Genomic DNA, 16,586 nt, shown 5'->3' with positions numbered 1-16,586 from the left:
ACGCAGTTATTAGTTAACATAACTATTATTAGTGATTTTTTATGTGGAGATAGTGAAGGGATTGGAGAGTGACATAGGATACTTTTTGTCTCTATTTAATCCCCCACTTGCCTAAAATGGGGGTGGTCGTTTGTATGGAGAATTCCGCAATTTTCGCGAATTTAACGCGAGCGACGCCACGAGCAAAAGGTAGTATATGTATATAATTATATTAAAGAATTGATTCTAATAGTTTAAAAGAAAACATCCCTCGCAGCACATCTTTGTCAGGGCAAGCAAAGCCGACGATTTTAATTACTACGTCGGTGGCAAACAATCATACGGTCCGCCTGATGGATTTCGATAAGGTGTTAAATGCACTTTGCACGAGTTAAATTTACTTACGTTATGATTTTATTGTAGTATGACATCGCGCAGTCTCATATTAACATTTTCGTCAACTTGGTCTGACTTCATAGCCACAACATAGCGCGAACACGGAGGAACACTGTTTTAAGAAATTCGACCTATTTATTTACGGAATGATAACTAGGGTCACTTCACTCTAAATGTCCATCTGCTAGATATGGCTTTAAATGAGAGAAGTTTCCTTAGCTTCATGCTGCTTTACACATGGGACGCCACATTTTACTGGATATTTGGGTTTGCCTAAACACATAGTAAATATTTCTTGTTGTAAAAGATATACCAAACTCACATTACAATCAAGCTTTATAATTTTTTGGCAAACTGTACACATGCAAAGGGTACCTACTAAAAAATAAGTTCGTTGATTCTCAGAAATGCAGAATGAGTCACTTCAATTTAAGTGGCTTGCACATATGTCCCTTGAGAAGAATTGATGTCCAACAATTCAGAAACAGTGGATTCCACAATTATACTTAACCAAATATATCAACACATTGAAAATATATTTTGATTAAGAAATTTATTATTTTAAGTATAAATGAGAAGGGGAAAAAATTACATAGTGTCTAATTAATAAAGAAATTGTAAGATTATAACTTATAATTTATAAGGCGTATGTACATTTGTTAATCAGAAATATTTTTGAAAGTTTCTAATTTCAATAATTTTGGAATCCACTGTACATAATTAAAGCTAAACAGTGAAAGTATTCAACCTTACATTAAATTAAGGTAATAATATAATATACGTAGGTCTCTATCAAAGCAAAGAATATTAATTAATATAACCTTAATTAAAGAGTAATAAATATTATGGTACTTTATAAGCGCGACGTTAAATAACAAAAAGTAAGTGTCACTTTGACGACAATGCTAAAAATGCGTAAACGGCAATGATCACTTCGTGAACAACTAGATAGGTCGTCTGGGTGACACCTTCTGTACAATACAGGGCGTGAAATTATATTTGTTTTAATACTTAATTATAAATGCCCTTTTGAACGAACTTTACACATATCGTTAACATCACAGAACGAAGCTACGGCTAAGCATATTATCCTGAGGTCCGAGACCACTACGAACGCGTAGGTCGAGCCGTCCCCGCGGCTATGTACAAAATCTGTAGAAGCAAAATAAATACTTGTAGTTCGCGGACGGGCGGAGCCGTTCCACGAGGGATCGGAGGGGGCGGTCGTCGATTTGAAGATGGCTTCCGCGGAGGCAGCGGCGGCGGCGGCGGTGAGTCCGATCCGCGCAGTAGCGGGGGCGGAGCTCAAATAGCCGCGTGCGGATCGCGCGCCGACGGGCCGGCCGGCGTGAGCGACGACACCGTGGCGGCCGGCGTGGAGGGAGCGGCCAGGGCGTCGGGCGCGTCCAGCGCGCCGGGGGACCACGGCGAAGTGGGCGACACGGGAGACGCAGGCGCGGCGGCGGGCACGGGCGGCGCAGACGGCGAGCCCGCCTCCACGTCCACCGGGGGCTCCTCGTCGCCGCTCTCCGTGCCCGCTACCACCTCCACCTCGCCCTCCGCGGTTTCTCGACACTCTTCTTCTTCGTCTTCATCCTCCGGGTACAATTGGTAAGCTCTGTCGACATTAAACGTTTGTCAATAGAAGAAACAAATTCATATATTTGTATAGGGGCCGAGCATGTCAAATTTTGTACTGAAGTTGATTCTTGCCTGTAATTTTAAATATGTCTCAGGCTCTTGATTGTTCATAATTTTTGTGTTGTTGCAATTGAATATCACGTAACGAGGCATTTTTTATGTTTTGGTTGACTTCAACTTACAAAAATTAACGCCCGAAAGCTGCAAGCTGCGAGTAAAGACGGACAACTCAGTGGATTTCACTGAGTTCATTTGACACGCTAAGTAGATATCCTAATAGATGACATCTAAGTATGATTCAGGAAAAACAGTAAAAAAACAAGTGTTTTGGGTTAAAATTTACTACAAAATTAAATAATTTAATAAAAAAAAACGTATTCTGTTGATAACATTTACTTTTTACGTGCTACATTTATGTAATAAAATAGAATAAGTCGGCTCCGCATTTTGAGCAAAATAAATTATGTAATGAACTAAAATAGTGATTCCCCAAAATAAAAATTGTATTCCACAGGTTCTGCAATACTTTGCCGGCTCCACTTCTTCGTCGTTTAAATCCACCTCTGTATCTGGAAGCATCACGAAGAACAGATCCAGGAAAATGTTTTGTGAAAAATGACATGTCAAGCACTACCCAAAGAAATTATACAGATTTCACTACATTTAACGAGAAAACATATCAATAAAACCGTAAAAGATATACAAAAACTGTCTATGTGCATGTAATTTGTTTTTTTCAGTAAAGTTAATGTGACTTACAGAAAAATATGCTGATAATATGAAACTGTAAACGATTCGTTTTGGCTACTTTAATCGTGATATCCTGAAAAAACGGCTCGACAAACACTGGGACTTGGAAAATAACGTAACAGTCCCAATAAATGCCAGCCGTGTCGAGTTTTAGACTTGCGACGGTTTTCAGTCCTAATAAATGACACGCTTGTTTATCACAGTAACAATGAACGAAATCGACATTTAATTACTTAAATATCTCCCCGCACATTCTAGCACCAACACAATTATAGAATATGTTCACAACTTACCGTGAAAGTATTTTAAATAAGTCAGCAAATACGAGCAAAGCTTAACCAAATCGCTAACAAAATTGAGAGATTGATTGCTCATGACAATGTCATCACATATATTATTCATTAATTGAAAAAAGTTTCTATATTTTATAATATGGCGTATGAAATGTGAAGGCTACAAACATTTCTCATCTAATAAATCTAATTGCGATGAATGTAACGGTAATCTTATCTTATTAATCGCTATTTAAACCATGGGTGACGAGTACTAGTACCGCGTCGAGCACTAGTACATCCACCTTACGTTTGCTTGATCTATGGTATATATGACATCTGTGGTCAATGGCTTAGATTATCTTCCATCCCCTAATTGAAAGTGTGGTATGATTTACTTATAATGCATTTTTTTAGGTACATACCTACTTATTAACAAGAAATCCTCAAATATGAACTTGTAGATGAATTAAATCAGTCCATAATATGGCACTTTAATATAATATCTAAACTTATGACTTGTAACAGCTCTACTAATGCAAACTCTTACTTTTCAAGCGTTTTCCGAGCAGAATTGCTTCTTTCCAGGAAATATCCACTGGATGTTTCATTGGATGTACCCGGCGGCGACCACGTGCCATACGACCCGTACCCTCCAGGTCCATATTTCTATAAAATAAAAACCATCTAAAGTCAGTTCATCCTTACTTGTCCAATAATGTAAACAAACGAAACGTCAAATATGGTCAGTGATTGGAAGTGTAGATAAAATGATGTATTAACGATAATTTCGCTGCTGACGTCATCAGAGGATTTTCAATTTTACTTCACACAATATTTATGTTAAAACCAAAATTAAATTCTTTTTCGTCACATTTACAACAATCTTGTGAAAAAGGCTAGTTCAGTATTCATTTTATAGTACCTAGGATTAACATTTACAACAACAAATATCAAAATATACTGATAGTTAAATATTTATTGTAAAGAAAGGCTAGGAAATAAAACGTAATGTAGTCGATTAAAAAAATCTGATGAATTATTGTACTCAATATCAACGCATTTTTTCCAAGTTTTACAAACTCAAATGTTAATATCGAATGATAAGTTGTCATCCCAACATTACGATTCGTGGACAACCTAGACTTCGTAATGTCAGGGGTTTTTGATGTCATCCGTTCGTCATCATTGCAATTATTGATGAAAATCTTTTTAGAAATGATATTTTTCAGTTGTTTTTTGACTGATTTCAATACTTTGTGAGTTTCTTTAAGTATATTATAATAACATTTTAAATAATTAATTGAGATACGGTTGTACTCACGTTATTATATCGCTATTGCTGCGACATGTTTCGGGCCAAACGCGGGTTTGCGGAGTCTAGCCGTCGCGTGAACTCCTATACGCCTGAAGAGGGGCCTCCGAATTGGCCCGAAACATGTCGCAGCAATAGCGATATAATAACGTGAGTACAACCGTATCTCAATTAATTATTTGAATATGTCTCACGGAAGTTTAACGTGTATAATAACATTTTAAGTGATGATTAATGTGTAATTCCAGAGAAAATTGAGATAATGTTTTCCAGCAGTGTTTGTTTACATGATTGGACAAGTAAAGGTGAATTGACCTTGTAAATATCGGATACAAAAGGTTTTCATATAGATATACAATATATATATTTCTGACGTAAGTATGTAGCAATTCAAACAAATAAGAAATGTTAACGTTACGCAGTGTATTTTAATAATATACTAAGGATTTAAATAGATTGGTTTGTGAAGATTTACAGAAGGATAAATGAATAGTAGTACTAACGCGGTCGAGTTCGTCCTGCAGCCAGGCGAGCAGCTGCCGCCAGCGCCGGCGCGCCTCCGGCTGCGCGTGCACGGCGCGCACGGCGCTGGGCGCGCGGCACATCACGCCCACCACTAGCTTCACGCACGCGTACGCGCGCTTCTGGTAGTGGCCGCGCGCGCGCGACGCCGTCTCCAACAACCCGGGCCGCTCTTCCGAAACGCCCTTTACGGAATCATTCAAAATAAGGTGATTAGATTAAGTTATTTTACAAGTTATTTGATATGTAACATTTTCATACAATCGCGTTGAGGTTTACCTTAATAACGTTATGTATGCGGTGCTGCTGCCAGCTGTCCTCCATGAGCAGGAGCGCGGTGAGCGCATCGGAGTGGCGGCGCAGTTCGTGGCAGTAGGCGTATGCCATCTGCCACAGCAGCTCGGCCAGCGCCATGCGCGACCAGCCGGCGTGCTCCCAGCACAGGAACTGTAGCAGTCGTATGCTCTCCTCGCACACGCAGCACTCTTCTGTCAATTTCTTCATGTAAGTCCTAAATCAAACAAATTCACTATTTTATCACTGCACTTAATATTATGATTTAGCTTTACTTTTATCGATATAGTTGAAATATTAATAAGATATTGGGTTGGCACAAAAGTAATGAGACACTTGGTTTACGTTTTATATTTTTTATTATTATTACAATACAAAAAGCATAGTCGATGATGTAATCACCATTAGCATCTATGACTTCTTGCCAACGATCCGGCAAAGTTTGGATGCCTTTCGCCCAGAACTCTGATGGCTGTGCCTCGAAAAAGTTGTTCAACTCCACCTGTACATCATGGAAATCCTTGAATTGTTTACCCCGCAAATGTCATTTCAGGGCTCTAAACAAATGAAAGTCTGATGGTGCGAGGTCTGGAGAATAAGGTGGGTGGGGTATCGCCTCCCAGCCCAAGTTCTGCAGCTGTTGGCGAACGGTAGATGCGACATGAGGTCGAGCGTTATCATGTAGTAAAATTACAGTGGCTCGTCTTCGTCGTTTTTTCTTGATAGCAGAAGATAGTTCGGTGAGCTGTGTTGAATATTTGTTAGCGTTTACAGTTTCATTGTGTAATAGTTCATGAAACAGCATGCCTTGCGAGTCCCAGAAACAACAAAGCAAAACTTTTAAGCGGTTCTTTTGACTCAGCTTCGGTTGAGTTGGTGGCGTTTCTTATCGAGGCAGCCAAAAAGCACGACGTGTATCGTTCTCATAATAAATCCATGATTCATCTCCCGTAACCAGATCAGTCAATAACTCTTTACGTCGGGGTCGCAGCAAAAGTGATTGACAGATGGCGACACGGACTGCACGACTGGCGTCGGTAAGGATTAGTAAGGCGGCGGAATTGAAAAAAGTCGTCTAGTTTTGAAGTTGATGTGACTGGAGAGTATACTGCTGACAAGTGGTATCGTTGTGATCGGTAGACTTTACTGAGTACGAAATAATGACTTGTCACTTTCTCAGACTGTGGGGGGGTTAACTATGACGTCACAAAGATCGCGGTCCCGGGTTTCAATTTTTTGCCAATTTGTCTAGAACCCCTTATCCAATTTTGAAAAATGAGGTGTCGATTGAAAGCGTATAACATGCTGATTAAGATTTATTATATGTGAAGAGTATAGTTTTGTTAGTTATTTTTTAATTAATAATAATGCAAAAAATACTTTTTTTTTACTCTCTTTTTTGATTTTTGTGACTCAAAAAGGCAATGAAAACGGCCACTTAGCTAAAAAATATGTTATATAAATCATTTAACTACATTATTAAGCTATCTGTTGCTTTTTAAATTTCTACGATCGGATAATAAATAAGCAAACTACAACCACATACCTGTAGGCGGGGAGTACCGCTTGACACGCGTTCCCATACATTCGGCGTCTACCAAATTACACCTCGCGCAAAATTCGTTTCAAGCAGATATACCTCTAATCTTATTCATCGTAACCTATCAATATTGGTATCATTTGAAAGTACAATTAAAGTACTTTAAGAAACAATGTCAATCATTTTCATAAAATCAATAATCGCCAGTCTGTGGTGGTTACAAAGGAAAAAAGTGGGTATGCAATTTGACTGGTTTCCTAGGTTTGATACCCTAGACGAGTGACATATGGGTTGTTCTCTGGCCTAAAAGCTATACAGAGGGTCAGGGGAGAAAAAAACTAGGGTTTAAGTTTAGTTTCAAGTTATTTTTTCTTTTATTTGTTGATTTTATTGTGTTTAATTTTTTTGTAATTTTATCAAGGATACACATTGGTTTCTTTTGCTGAAAATTCCCTTTTTTATGAGAAATGTTATGAATTTCATGGCATTTTCCGATAGACTAAAATTAACTTTCAAATAAGGCCACATAGTCATACTGATACATAGTCATACCCTTAATATTATATAAGTAAAAGTATGACTTAATATTATATAAGTAAAAGTATGACTATGTGGCCTTACTTGAAAGATACATAGTCATACCCTTAATATTATATAAGTTCCGTAAAAATATGACTATGTGGCCTTATTTTTTTTAGAAAGTTTAATTTTTTTTAGTCTCTATCGAAAAATGAAAAAGCCATAAAATTCATAACATTTCTCATAAAAAATTTTGGCAACTTTCCCATCAAATTTCAGCAAAAGAAACCAACGTGTATCCTTGATAAAATTACAAAAAAATTTAACACAATAAAATCAACAAATAAAGGAAAAAATAACTTAAAACTAAACTTAAACCCTAGTTTTTTCTCCCCTGACCCTCTGTGTAGCTTTTAGGCCAGAGAAAAACCCATATGTCACCTTTACCTCCCCTTTTAAACTCGTCTAGGGTATCAAACCTAGGAAACCAGTCAAATTGCATACCCACTTTTTTCCTTTGTAACCACCACAGACTGGCGATTATTGATTTTAAAAAAATGATTGACATTGTTTTTTAAAGTACTTTAATTGTGCTTTCAAATGATATCAATATTGATAGGTTACGATGAATAAGATTAGAGGTATATCTGCTTGAAACGAATTTTGCGCGAGGTGTAATTTGATAGACGCCGAATGTATGGGAACGCGTGTCAAGCGGTACTCCCCGCCTACAGGTATGTGGTTGTAGTTTGCTCATTTATTATCCGATCGTAGAAATTCAAAAAGCAACAGATAGCTTAATAATGTAGTTAAATGATTTATATAACATATTTTTTAGCTAAGTGGCCGTTTTCATTGCCTTTTTGAGTCACAAAAATCAAAAAAGAGAGTAAAAAAAACGTATTTTTTGCATTATTGTTAATTAAAAAATAACTAACAAAACTATACTTTTCACATATAATAAATCTTAATCAGCATGTTATACGCTTTCAATCGACACCTCATTTTTCAAAATTGGATAAGGGGTTCTAGACAAATTGGCAAAAAAATTAAACCCGGGACCGCGATCTTTGTGACGTCATAGTTAACCCCCCCACAGTCTGAGAAAGTGACAAGTCATTATTTCGTACTCAGTAAAGTGTACCGATCACAACGATACCACTTGTCAGCAGTATACTCTCCAGTCACATCAACTTTTCCCGAGACCCTCTCGCCGCTCTACTAGATGTGCGGTACCCATCGAGCCAAAACTTTTCGATACCCAAGCTCATGCAGATGGTATTCCACAGCGTGGTGACTGCAGTTAAGTGCTTCCGCTAATTCACGAGTAGTAGCATAAGGATTCGACTGTAGTTCGCGGCGTAAATCGTCATCATTGAATGCAGGTGGTCGCCCTGAGCGTGACTGACTTTCAAGGCTCCTGTCTCCTGATTTAAAACGGTCAAACCATCTGGACACCGTGGCATGGCTTGTACTTCCAGCGCCCAATGCAGTGTTGATATTGTCAGCCGCAGCCCGCGCACTGTGGCCTAACAAGTACTCGTATAAGTAAAGTGTTCGAACTTTTCGCTCGTCCATTTTATTTCAATCTAACTAAACCAATCACGAGGGTGGCTTTATATACCCTCACATTAGAAGTACCTAGAATGTTCTACAACATAATAATAATAATAATAAAGCCTTTAATATTCCCTTAAACTTAACCTAGTTACATATATACTTATTTTAAAATTAAATATAAATTATAGGGACCCCTTTTCTAGGGTATAGGCCTCCTCCAACACCTTCCACCTCGTTCTATCTTTGGCAACTGTTAGCCAGTTTTTGCCGGTAAGCTTGGTGATGTCATCCGCCCATCTTTGTCGTGGATGTCCAGTTTTTCTTTTCCCAGATGGACCTTCCCATTTCGTGGCGGCGAGGGTCCAGCGTTGGTCGGTGCATCTTGCTACGTGACCGGCCCATCGCCATTTCAGTTTTAAGGCATGGTGTAAAGCATCTGTCAGTTTTGTTTTCTTTCTAATTGTTTCGCTTTTTACTTTATATATTTTTCTCAAGTTTAAGATGCTTCGCTCCATAGCTCGTTGACAACTGACTATTTTGTTTTTAATGTTTTTTGTATAAGCCCATGCCTGGGACCCATACGTCAAGCAAGGGAGAATACAAGTATCCATGACTGTCTTTTTCATATTTAGGTTGTAGTCACCTTTCAGTATATCTTTGTGTGCCCAATATTTATTCCAACTGCAAGTAATTCGTCTATTTACCTCGTCTTCGATGTTGGTTTTGGCAAATGATACCATCTTTCCTAAGTATAAGTAGCTGTCTACGTATTCTATTTCGACATCGTCTAATAGAATTGTGCTTTTAGTGCCGTTGGTCATTATCTTAGTTTTATTAAGGTTCATGTGCAAACCTACTTTTTTGCTCTGCAAGTTAAGCTCATGTATCATTTTTGCCAGCTTTTGGTAGTTTTCAGCAAATAAAACAATGTCGTCTGCAAATCTGAGATGGTGCAGCCTTGTGTTATTTATTTTGATTCCTTCTGTTTTTTCCCAGTTCAGTTTGGCGAATACATTTTGCAGGACGGCTATAAAAAGCTTAGGAGAGAGCGGATCGCCTTGTCTGACGCCTCTACCTATTTTAAACACCTCCCCTCTGGTTTCCAGCTTGACTCTACTTATATTTTTTGAGTACAGGTTTTTTAGCATTATTGTTACTTCTGGGCTTACTCCACATTTTCCAAGGGCTTTCCATATAGAGTCGTGGTTTATGCTATCGAAAGCTTTCGTGTAATCAATAAAGCACATATATAGAGTTTTATTAAACTCACTGTATTTCTCTACAACTTGTTCCATAGTGTGAATGTGGTCCATAGTTGAAAAACCGGAGCGAAATCCTGCTTGTTCTATTGGCTGCATGCTGTCTATTAGGGGATTTATTTTATCTTGTATGATAGAGCTAAAAAGTTTGTATACAGTAGACAGCAAGCTTATGGGGCGGTAGTTGGCTATGTCCAAAGGATTTCCTTTTTTGTAAAGAAGTATGATGTCTGATGCATACCATTGTTTCGGAGTATGGCCTGTACTTAAGACCATATTAAATATGCTCGTCAGTGGTTTAGTGAGTACTGGTGCTCCGATTTTGAGACTCTCGTTTCGTAAGCCATCTGGCCCAGGGCTTTTTTCGTTCTTTAGTTTTTTAATATGTTTCGTAACTTCTTCTTCCTTTATCCTGAATATCTCGTTTGCGTTTGTTTGGGTACTCTCCGGCTCTATTGTTGGTAACGTGTCGCTGGTTCTTGTAGCATAGAGGTCTGTATAGAATTCTGTAGCGCATGATATTACATCTTTCCTTGACTTTGCTTGAGTCGGTCCCTGGTTAAGTGTCTGGATCCAGTCTGAGTGTGTGCGTAGTTGTTTAAAAGCTCTTTTAGCGCTTCTGTGTTGGATTAAGTTGGCCTCTATGGTATTTTTCTTGTGCACATTGAAGTCTGATCTTATCGACTTGCTTGTCTGTTTAAATAAGGATGAAAGTTCCTTTTTTTGTTCGCCACTTTTATTTTTAGTTTTTAAAAGTTCGCTACGTCGCTCTATCAGATGTTTTGTAGTTTCGCTGAAGAAATAAGGGCTGCGCCTTTCGTCTTGTTGATTGACCTCGAACTTAAGGCTATTTTTTATGCCGTTCTCAATAGCATCATAAAAGTTCTGAACATTTTCTTTGAAGTTATCCGGTATTGCGTTAATATTTTGTTCGAGATTAGAAAGAAAAGTTTTTATTTAATTTTCTGTTTTCAGTGATGACGATGGGCTTTTAAAGTGCTTTCTGCTCTGTTTAAGTTCTACAACATACTAGAATATTATCGAAAACAATTAACTTAAGAAAGGAAATGTATAGAGTTTTGTAGAGTGTGTCATTACTTTTGTGCCAAACCAATATTATATTCCGTAACGGTTCCCCAACCTATCGACGCGGAATCGGGTCTAGCCGACCAGCAAAAGTATTATGCTTCCAATTTTATCCCTTATCCACGTGGATAAAGCAACCGTCACGTTCTGGCACGTATTGGCATAATGTGAGAGTGACAGGTGTGTTATCCACGTTAATAAGTGAGAAAATTGGAAGCATAATAAATAGCCCGGCAGAAGTCGTTAGTTTTATGGGGAAACCCTTAGGGAGACCCTAATACTGCCTTCGTATATCCTTTGTATTTTACTGCTGATGGCCCGGGAGCGGGAGACTAGCGCCTTGACTCCTTTTTAGGGTTCCGTACCTCAAAAAGGAAAAACGGAACCTTTATAGGATCACTCGTGTGTCTGTCTGTCCGTTGTCACAGCCAATTTTCTCCAAAACTACCGAACCGATTAACTTGAAATTTGGCACACATATGTAAACTTGTGACCCAAAGACGGACATGTAATTTAAATTAAGAAAATTCAATTATAGGGGCCACTTTTGGGGGGTAAAAGTGAAAATTAAAAATCAAAGTTTCTAGAACTATATTGTGTTACATATCAAATGAAAGAACTTTTTATAAGTATTTCAAAAATATTTTTTTTAATAATTTTTAGTAAAGTAATTTTCAAGTCATTTAAGAAAATAGGCAAAAAATGACCACCCCCCCCCCCCCTATCTCCGTAACTACTAAGCGTAAATTTAAAAAAAAATACAAGAGATAGTTTTCAAAACCTATTAGAAATCTACAGCGTAAGTCGGACTAAAAAAAACTCAAATTACGAATTTCACTCACTGCCGCTGCACCAAATCTCTTGAAATTGTGTGAGCGCGTTTGAATATTACATATACACTCATTCCTGTTTCGTTTTGTTCAAAATATCGATTATTCGCAAAAATGACTTAAGTTCCTACTAAAAAGGAGGCGCTTAAGCCCTTCTTGTAGTGTACGGAACCCTTGCAACGCGAGTACAACTCGCACTTGGCCGGTTTTATTACATCAACCCGGTCAATTGAAGAAGGTACAGGCTTCAATACATATTTTAAGCGATTTGATACACTCTTAACTCGATCGGACTACTCGTATCATACATTATCGGCATTACAGCACAAGTACAATAATTATAATAAAAAAATCAGGCGTAACACTTAGTGTTGGTTGAATTCCACGCTGCGAGCAATTATATTGAAATACGTAGTATATTACCATACAAGTGCACAAAGTAGGAAATTCGTAACGAGTGGCGATCAAATAAAACACGGCCAAAGGGAATTGACACGTGTTGCGTATTACCTCTTCGCACGTGTAATATACATAGTTTTACAGTAGGTCATTTCTTCAAAGTTGCGACACAGTGAAACAAAGTACAATTTTGAGTAGTAGAGAAGTAAGGTAGCGCCTTAAGAAGACACAACAGGAGCGAAAATGCTAAAATGGAAAGGAGCCCCCCTTTCAATTTGGGAATTTTAGTCAAATATACTAGTGTTATCAACTAGATTTATCAAAAAAAATATCCATTAAGAATAACTCAGTTAAAAAATGTTGCAAAAAAATGTTTTAAATCGAGGTGCCACTCTCGACTGTTTCTCCTCCAAAACCTTATCAATCGGAACGAAATTTGAGAATCTGAATAACAATGAAATAATCTGTGTCGGACCGTTTAGTTTTTTTGGCTAATTGTTACCAATTTTGAATATCACAATACTAATATTCTTGCACCATAATGAAAAAGGCCGTTTTTGGAAATTTTTGATCTAGCGTCTTTAAAAATCAAAATATCGAAAAAATCAGAACAGTCCGACACAGATTATTTCATTGTTATTCAGATTCTCAAATTTCGTTCCGATTGATAAGGTTTTGGAGGAGAAACAGTCGAGAGTGGCACCTCGATTTAAAACATTTTTTTGCAACATTTTTTAACTGAGTTATTCTTAATGGATATTTTTTTTGATAAATCTAGTTGATAACACTAGTATATTTGACTAAAATTCCCAAATTGAAAGGGGGGCTCCTTTCCATTTTAGCATTTTCGCTCCTGTTGTGTCTTCTTAAGGCGCTACCTTACTTCTCTACTACTCAAAATTGTACTTTGTTTCACTGTGTCGCAACTTTGAAGAAATGACCTACTGTAAAACTATGTATATTACACGTGCGAAGAGGTAATACGCAACACGTGTCAATTCCCTTTGGCCGTGTTTTATTTGATCGCCACTCGTTACGAATTTCCTACTTTGTGCACTTGTATGGTAATATACTACGTATTTCAATATAATTGCTCGCAGCGTGGAATTCAACCAACACTAAGTGTTACGCCTGATTTTTTTATTATAATTATTGTACTTGTGCTGTAATGCCGATAATGTATGATACGAGTAGTCCGATCGAGTTAAGAGTGTATCAAATCGCTTAAAATATGTATTGAAGCCTGTACCTTCTTCAATTGACCGGGTTGATGTAATAAAACCGGCCAAGTGCGAGTTGTACTCGCGTTGCAAGGGTTCCGTACACTACAAGAAGGGCTTAAGCGCCTCCTTTTTAGTAGGAACTTAAGTCATTTTTGCGAATAATCGATATTTTGAACAAAACGAAACAGGAATGAGTGTATATGTAATATTCAAACGCGCTCACACAATTTCAAGAGATTTGGTGCAGCGGCAGTGAGTGAAATTCGTAATTTGAGTTTTTTTTTAGTCCGACTTACGCTGTAGATTTCTAATAGGTTTTGAAAACTATCTCTTGTATTTTTTTTTTAAATTTACGCTTAGTAGTTACGGAGATAGGGGGGGGGGGGGGTCATTTTTTGCCTATTTTCTTAAATGACTTGAAAATTACTTTACTAAAAATTATTAAAAAAAATATTTTTGAAATACTTATAAAAAGTTCTTTCATTTGATATGTAACACAATATAGTTCTAGAAACTTTGATTTTTAATTTTCACTTTTACCCCCCAAAAGTGGCCCCTATTGTTTTTTTGGCTAATTGTTACCAATTTTGAATATCACAATACTAATATTCTTGCACCATAATGAAAAAGGCCGTTTTTGGAAATTTTTGATCTAGCGTCTTTAAAAATCAAAATATCGAAAAAATCAGAACAGTCCGACACAGATTATTTCATTGTTATTCAGATTCTCAAATTTCGTTCCGATTGATAAGGTTTTGGAGGAGAAACAGTCGAGAGTGGCACCTCGATTTAAAACAGTAACCCCCACATTCATAAACGTTCAATAAAGTTATCAAGCCGATAAAGTTCGTTTGTCCCTTTCTGACGTAATTGTGTGATAGAAAGGGACAAACGAACTTTATCGGCTTGATAACTTTAGTGAACGTTTATGAATAAGGGGGTAAGTCTCGACCAACATCCTAAGAGCCTCTCGCTAGGTGGCTGGATCAAGGGCCAGGTGCAGAAGGCGGTGATCTCGGACACGGCGCGGATAGTCCGACGGTTCCTCTCTCTGCAGCCCTAACAACCGGCAGCTTGGGCCATGCCCCGCTGCTGGCGGCACCCTAGGTTAGGTTTTTTATAATATGTTTATATGTTTTTATATTGTTTTGTAAATGTTTTTATATTTAATTTTTATATACATATTGTAAAATACCTAGCCCAAGAATGAAAATAAATACTGACAATAAAAATCTTATCTAAAAATAATAAAAATCTATGTTGGAAAAATCATTGCTATGGAAAATAGACCCCTTCTGTTGCGTATTAAGTACTAAAATACATTATAATGACATAAAGACAAAAACTGCCAACATACCCAGTTCTGTTATACAATATGTCAGCAGCGGGAGCGGAGAGCAGAGGCCTGTGCACGTTGGAGGCGGCGGTGACGGTGGGCGGCGGGTCGCAGAAGGGGTTCGGCAGCGGCGGCGCGCCCTCCGCCACGTTCGCCGACTGGCAGCGCGCGCTCACGTCGCAACATCGCACCAGCAGTGACACCAACTGCCGATACACGAGAGGTTATTAGGTTCTGGTAATTAGGTTAGATTAAGATCATAATAATCATAATATATATATGTAATGAACTGTTCATAAGAGCTTGTAATTAGGCCTACATGAATAAAGATATTTTGAATTGAATTGGTTTTCATTTTTAACCCCCGACGCAAAAACGACGGGGTGTTATAAGTTTGACGTGTATATGTCTGTCTGTCTGTTTGTCTGTCTGTGTGTGTGTGTGTGTGTGTCTGTCTGTGGCATCGTAGCTCCCGAACCGATGAACCGATTTAGATTTAGTTTTTTTTGTCTGAAAGCTGAGTTACTCGGGAGTGTTCTTAGCCATGTTTCATGAAAATCGGTCTACTATGTCGCAGTCGGGGGTTTTCTCAAAATTTTAATTTTGTGGTTATTACTATAAAAATTGCGCAATTGCGCACCCTCAGTAGAAAAAGCATACGATATTGTACGCCCTCTCGCATGCCATACAGGCTTACCTAGCGGTACTAGTCCGAAGTCCCGTGTGCATCGTACTTGAACTCCTCGAGTGCCAGACTGATTTATGAGTCGTTGGAATTTTGATTTTATTCCAATAAGTAAGATTTGATAGACGTAATCGGCCGGGAGTCAGCCGGCCGACACTCCAAAGGTTAAAATAAGTTATGTTAGGAAACAAGAAAGTTAGCGAATATGTCTAATTGTCTATGCAGATCTACTGTACTAGTATACCTTACTGATTTCTCATGACATTTTCATTACTACATATTAAGAGCGCTATGACAAAAAAAGGCGATATATTGTAAAATGTACAATATTTATCGGCAAAATTGTACACTTTACTCATACTAAAAGACAGTAAAAGTACTTGTTTCAGTTAGAACATCTAATTAACTGTCGGTTCATTAAAAAACATATGGAAGTAAAAGCTTTTCAATTAGTAATGATTTTTTTTTAAAGCTCGTTTAGGAAAAACCGCGCGAAGCACAGATTTCGGAGCTCTTATTATGTACAATTTGATAAGCTCACTCTCATAAATGCGGTAAATATAAATTCCTAATATCTTGTACTTTAGGCCCATTAAACAATATTTATCATTTAATCCTTTGAAATTGAGAAATTGAAAGTAAAACGAACTCAATTTTGTCTTGAAAATACATCGAAACAAGTGATCATTTCTCCGAAAATCTACATGTTGTCGAAGTTATTTTAGTATATAAATAATCTGCACAATGTGCTTAAATTGCTGTTATTCATTTGTCGTTATAATATTTTATCAGGATTTTTTGCCAATTTTTTGAAAACTAGCCTTCCTGTCGCTATTTTACCGGCGACGGACGCCTGCGATTTCAGTGCCGCGCCGGAGCTCGAGGAGGTAAGACGTATGTCGCTTCGCTCTCCGAGTTTTCATCGCGAACGTCGAGAATATTTATCGTTGTGTGGGTCGGACGCCTTGTTTATACACGGG

General features: G+C 37.8%; 1 protein-coding gene across 1 annotated transcript in view; it reads right to left on the bottom strand.

The window, feature by feature from the left end:
* Positions 1 to 1,549: 1,549 nt before the first annotated feature.
* The window catches only part of LOC125240654 (probable ubiquitin carboxyl-terminal hydrolase FAF-X), a 77,881-nt gene continuing 62,844 nt past the window's right edge, over positions 1,550 to 16,586 (bottom strand). The window contains exons 45-49 of the mRNA XM_048148652.1: positions 14,943 to 15,127; positions 5,155 to 5,386; positions 4,857 to 5,060; positions 3,589 to 3,707; positions 1,550 to 1,993 (exon numbers count right to left, since the gene is read on the bottom strand). Of these exons, the coding sequence (XP_048004609.1) occupies positions 1,681 to 1,993; positions 3,589 to 3,707; positions 4,857 to 5,060; positions 5,155 to 5,386; positions 14,943 to 15,127 (1,053 nt within the window). The 3' untranslated portion in view covers positions 1,550 to 1,680. The remainder of the gene's footprint in view (positions 1,994 to 3,588; positions 3,708 to 4,856; positions 5,061 to 5,154; positions 5,387 to 14,942; positions 15,128 to 16,586) is intronic.

The sequence above is a fragment of the Leguminivora glycinivorella genome, chromosome Z (genome assembly GCF_023078275.1).
Source record: "Leguminivora glycinivorella isolate SPB_JAAS2020 chromosome Z, LegGlyc_1.1, whole genome shotgun sequence".
NCBI lineage: Eukaryota > Metazoa > Arthropoda > Insecta > Lepidoptera > Tortricidae > Leguminivora > Leguminivora glycinivorella.
The sequence above is the reverse complement of the archived record's forward strand: the minus strand, read 5'-3'. Positions and strand labels throughout refer to the sequence as shown.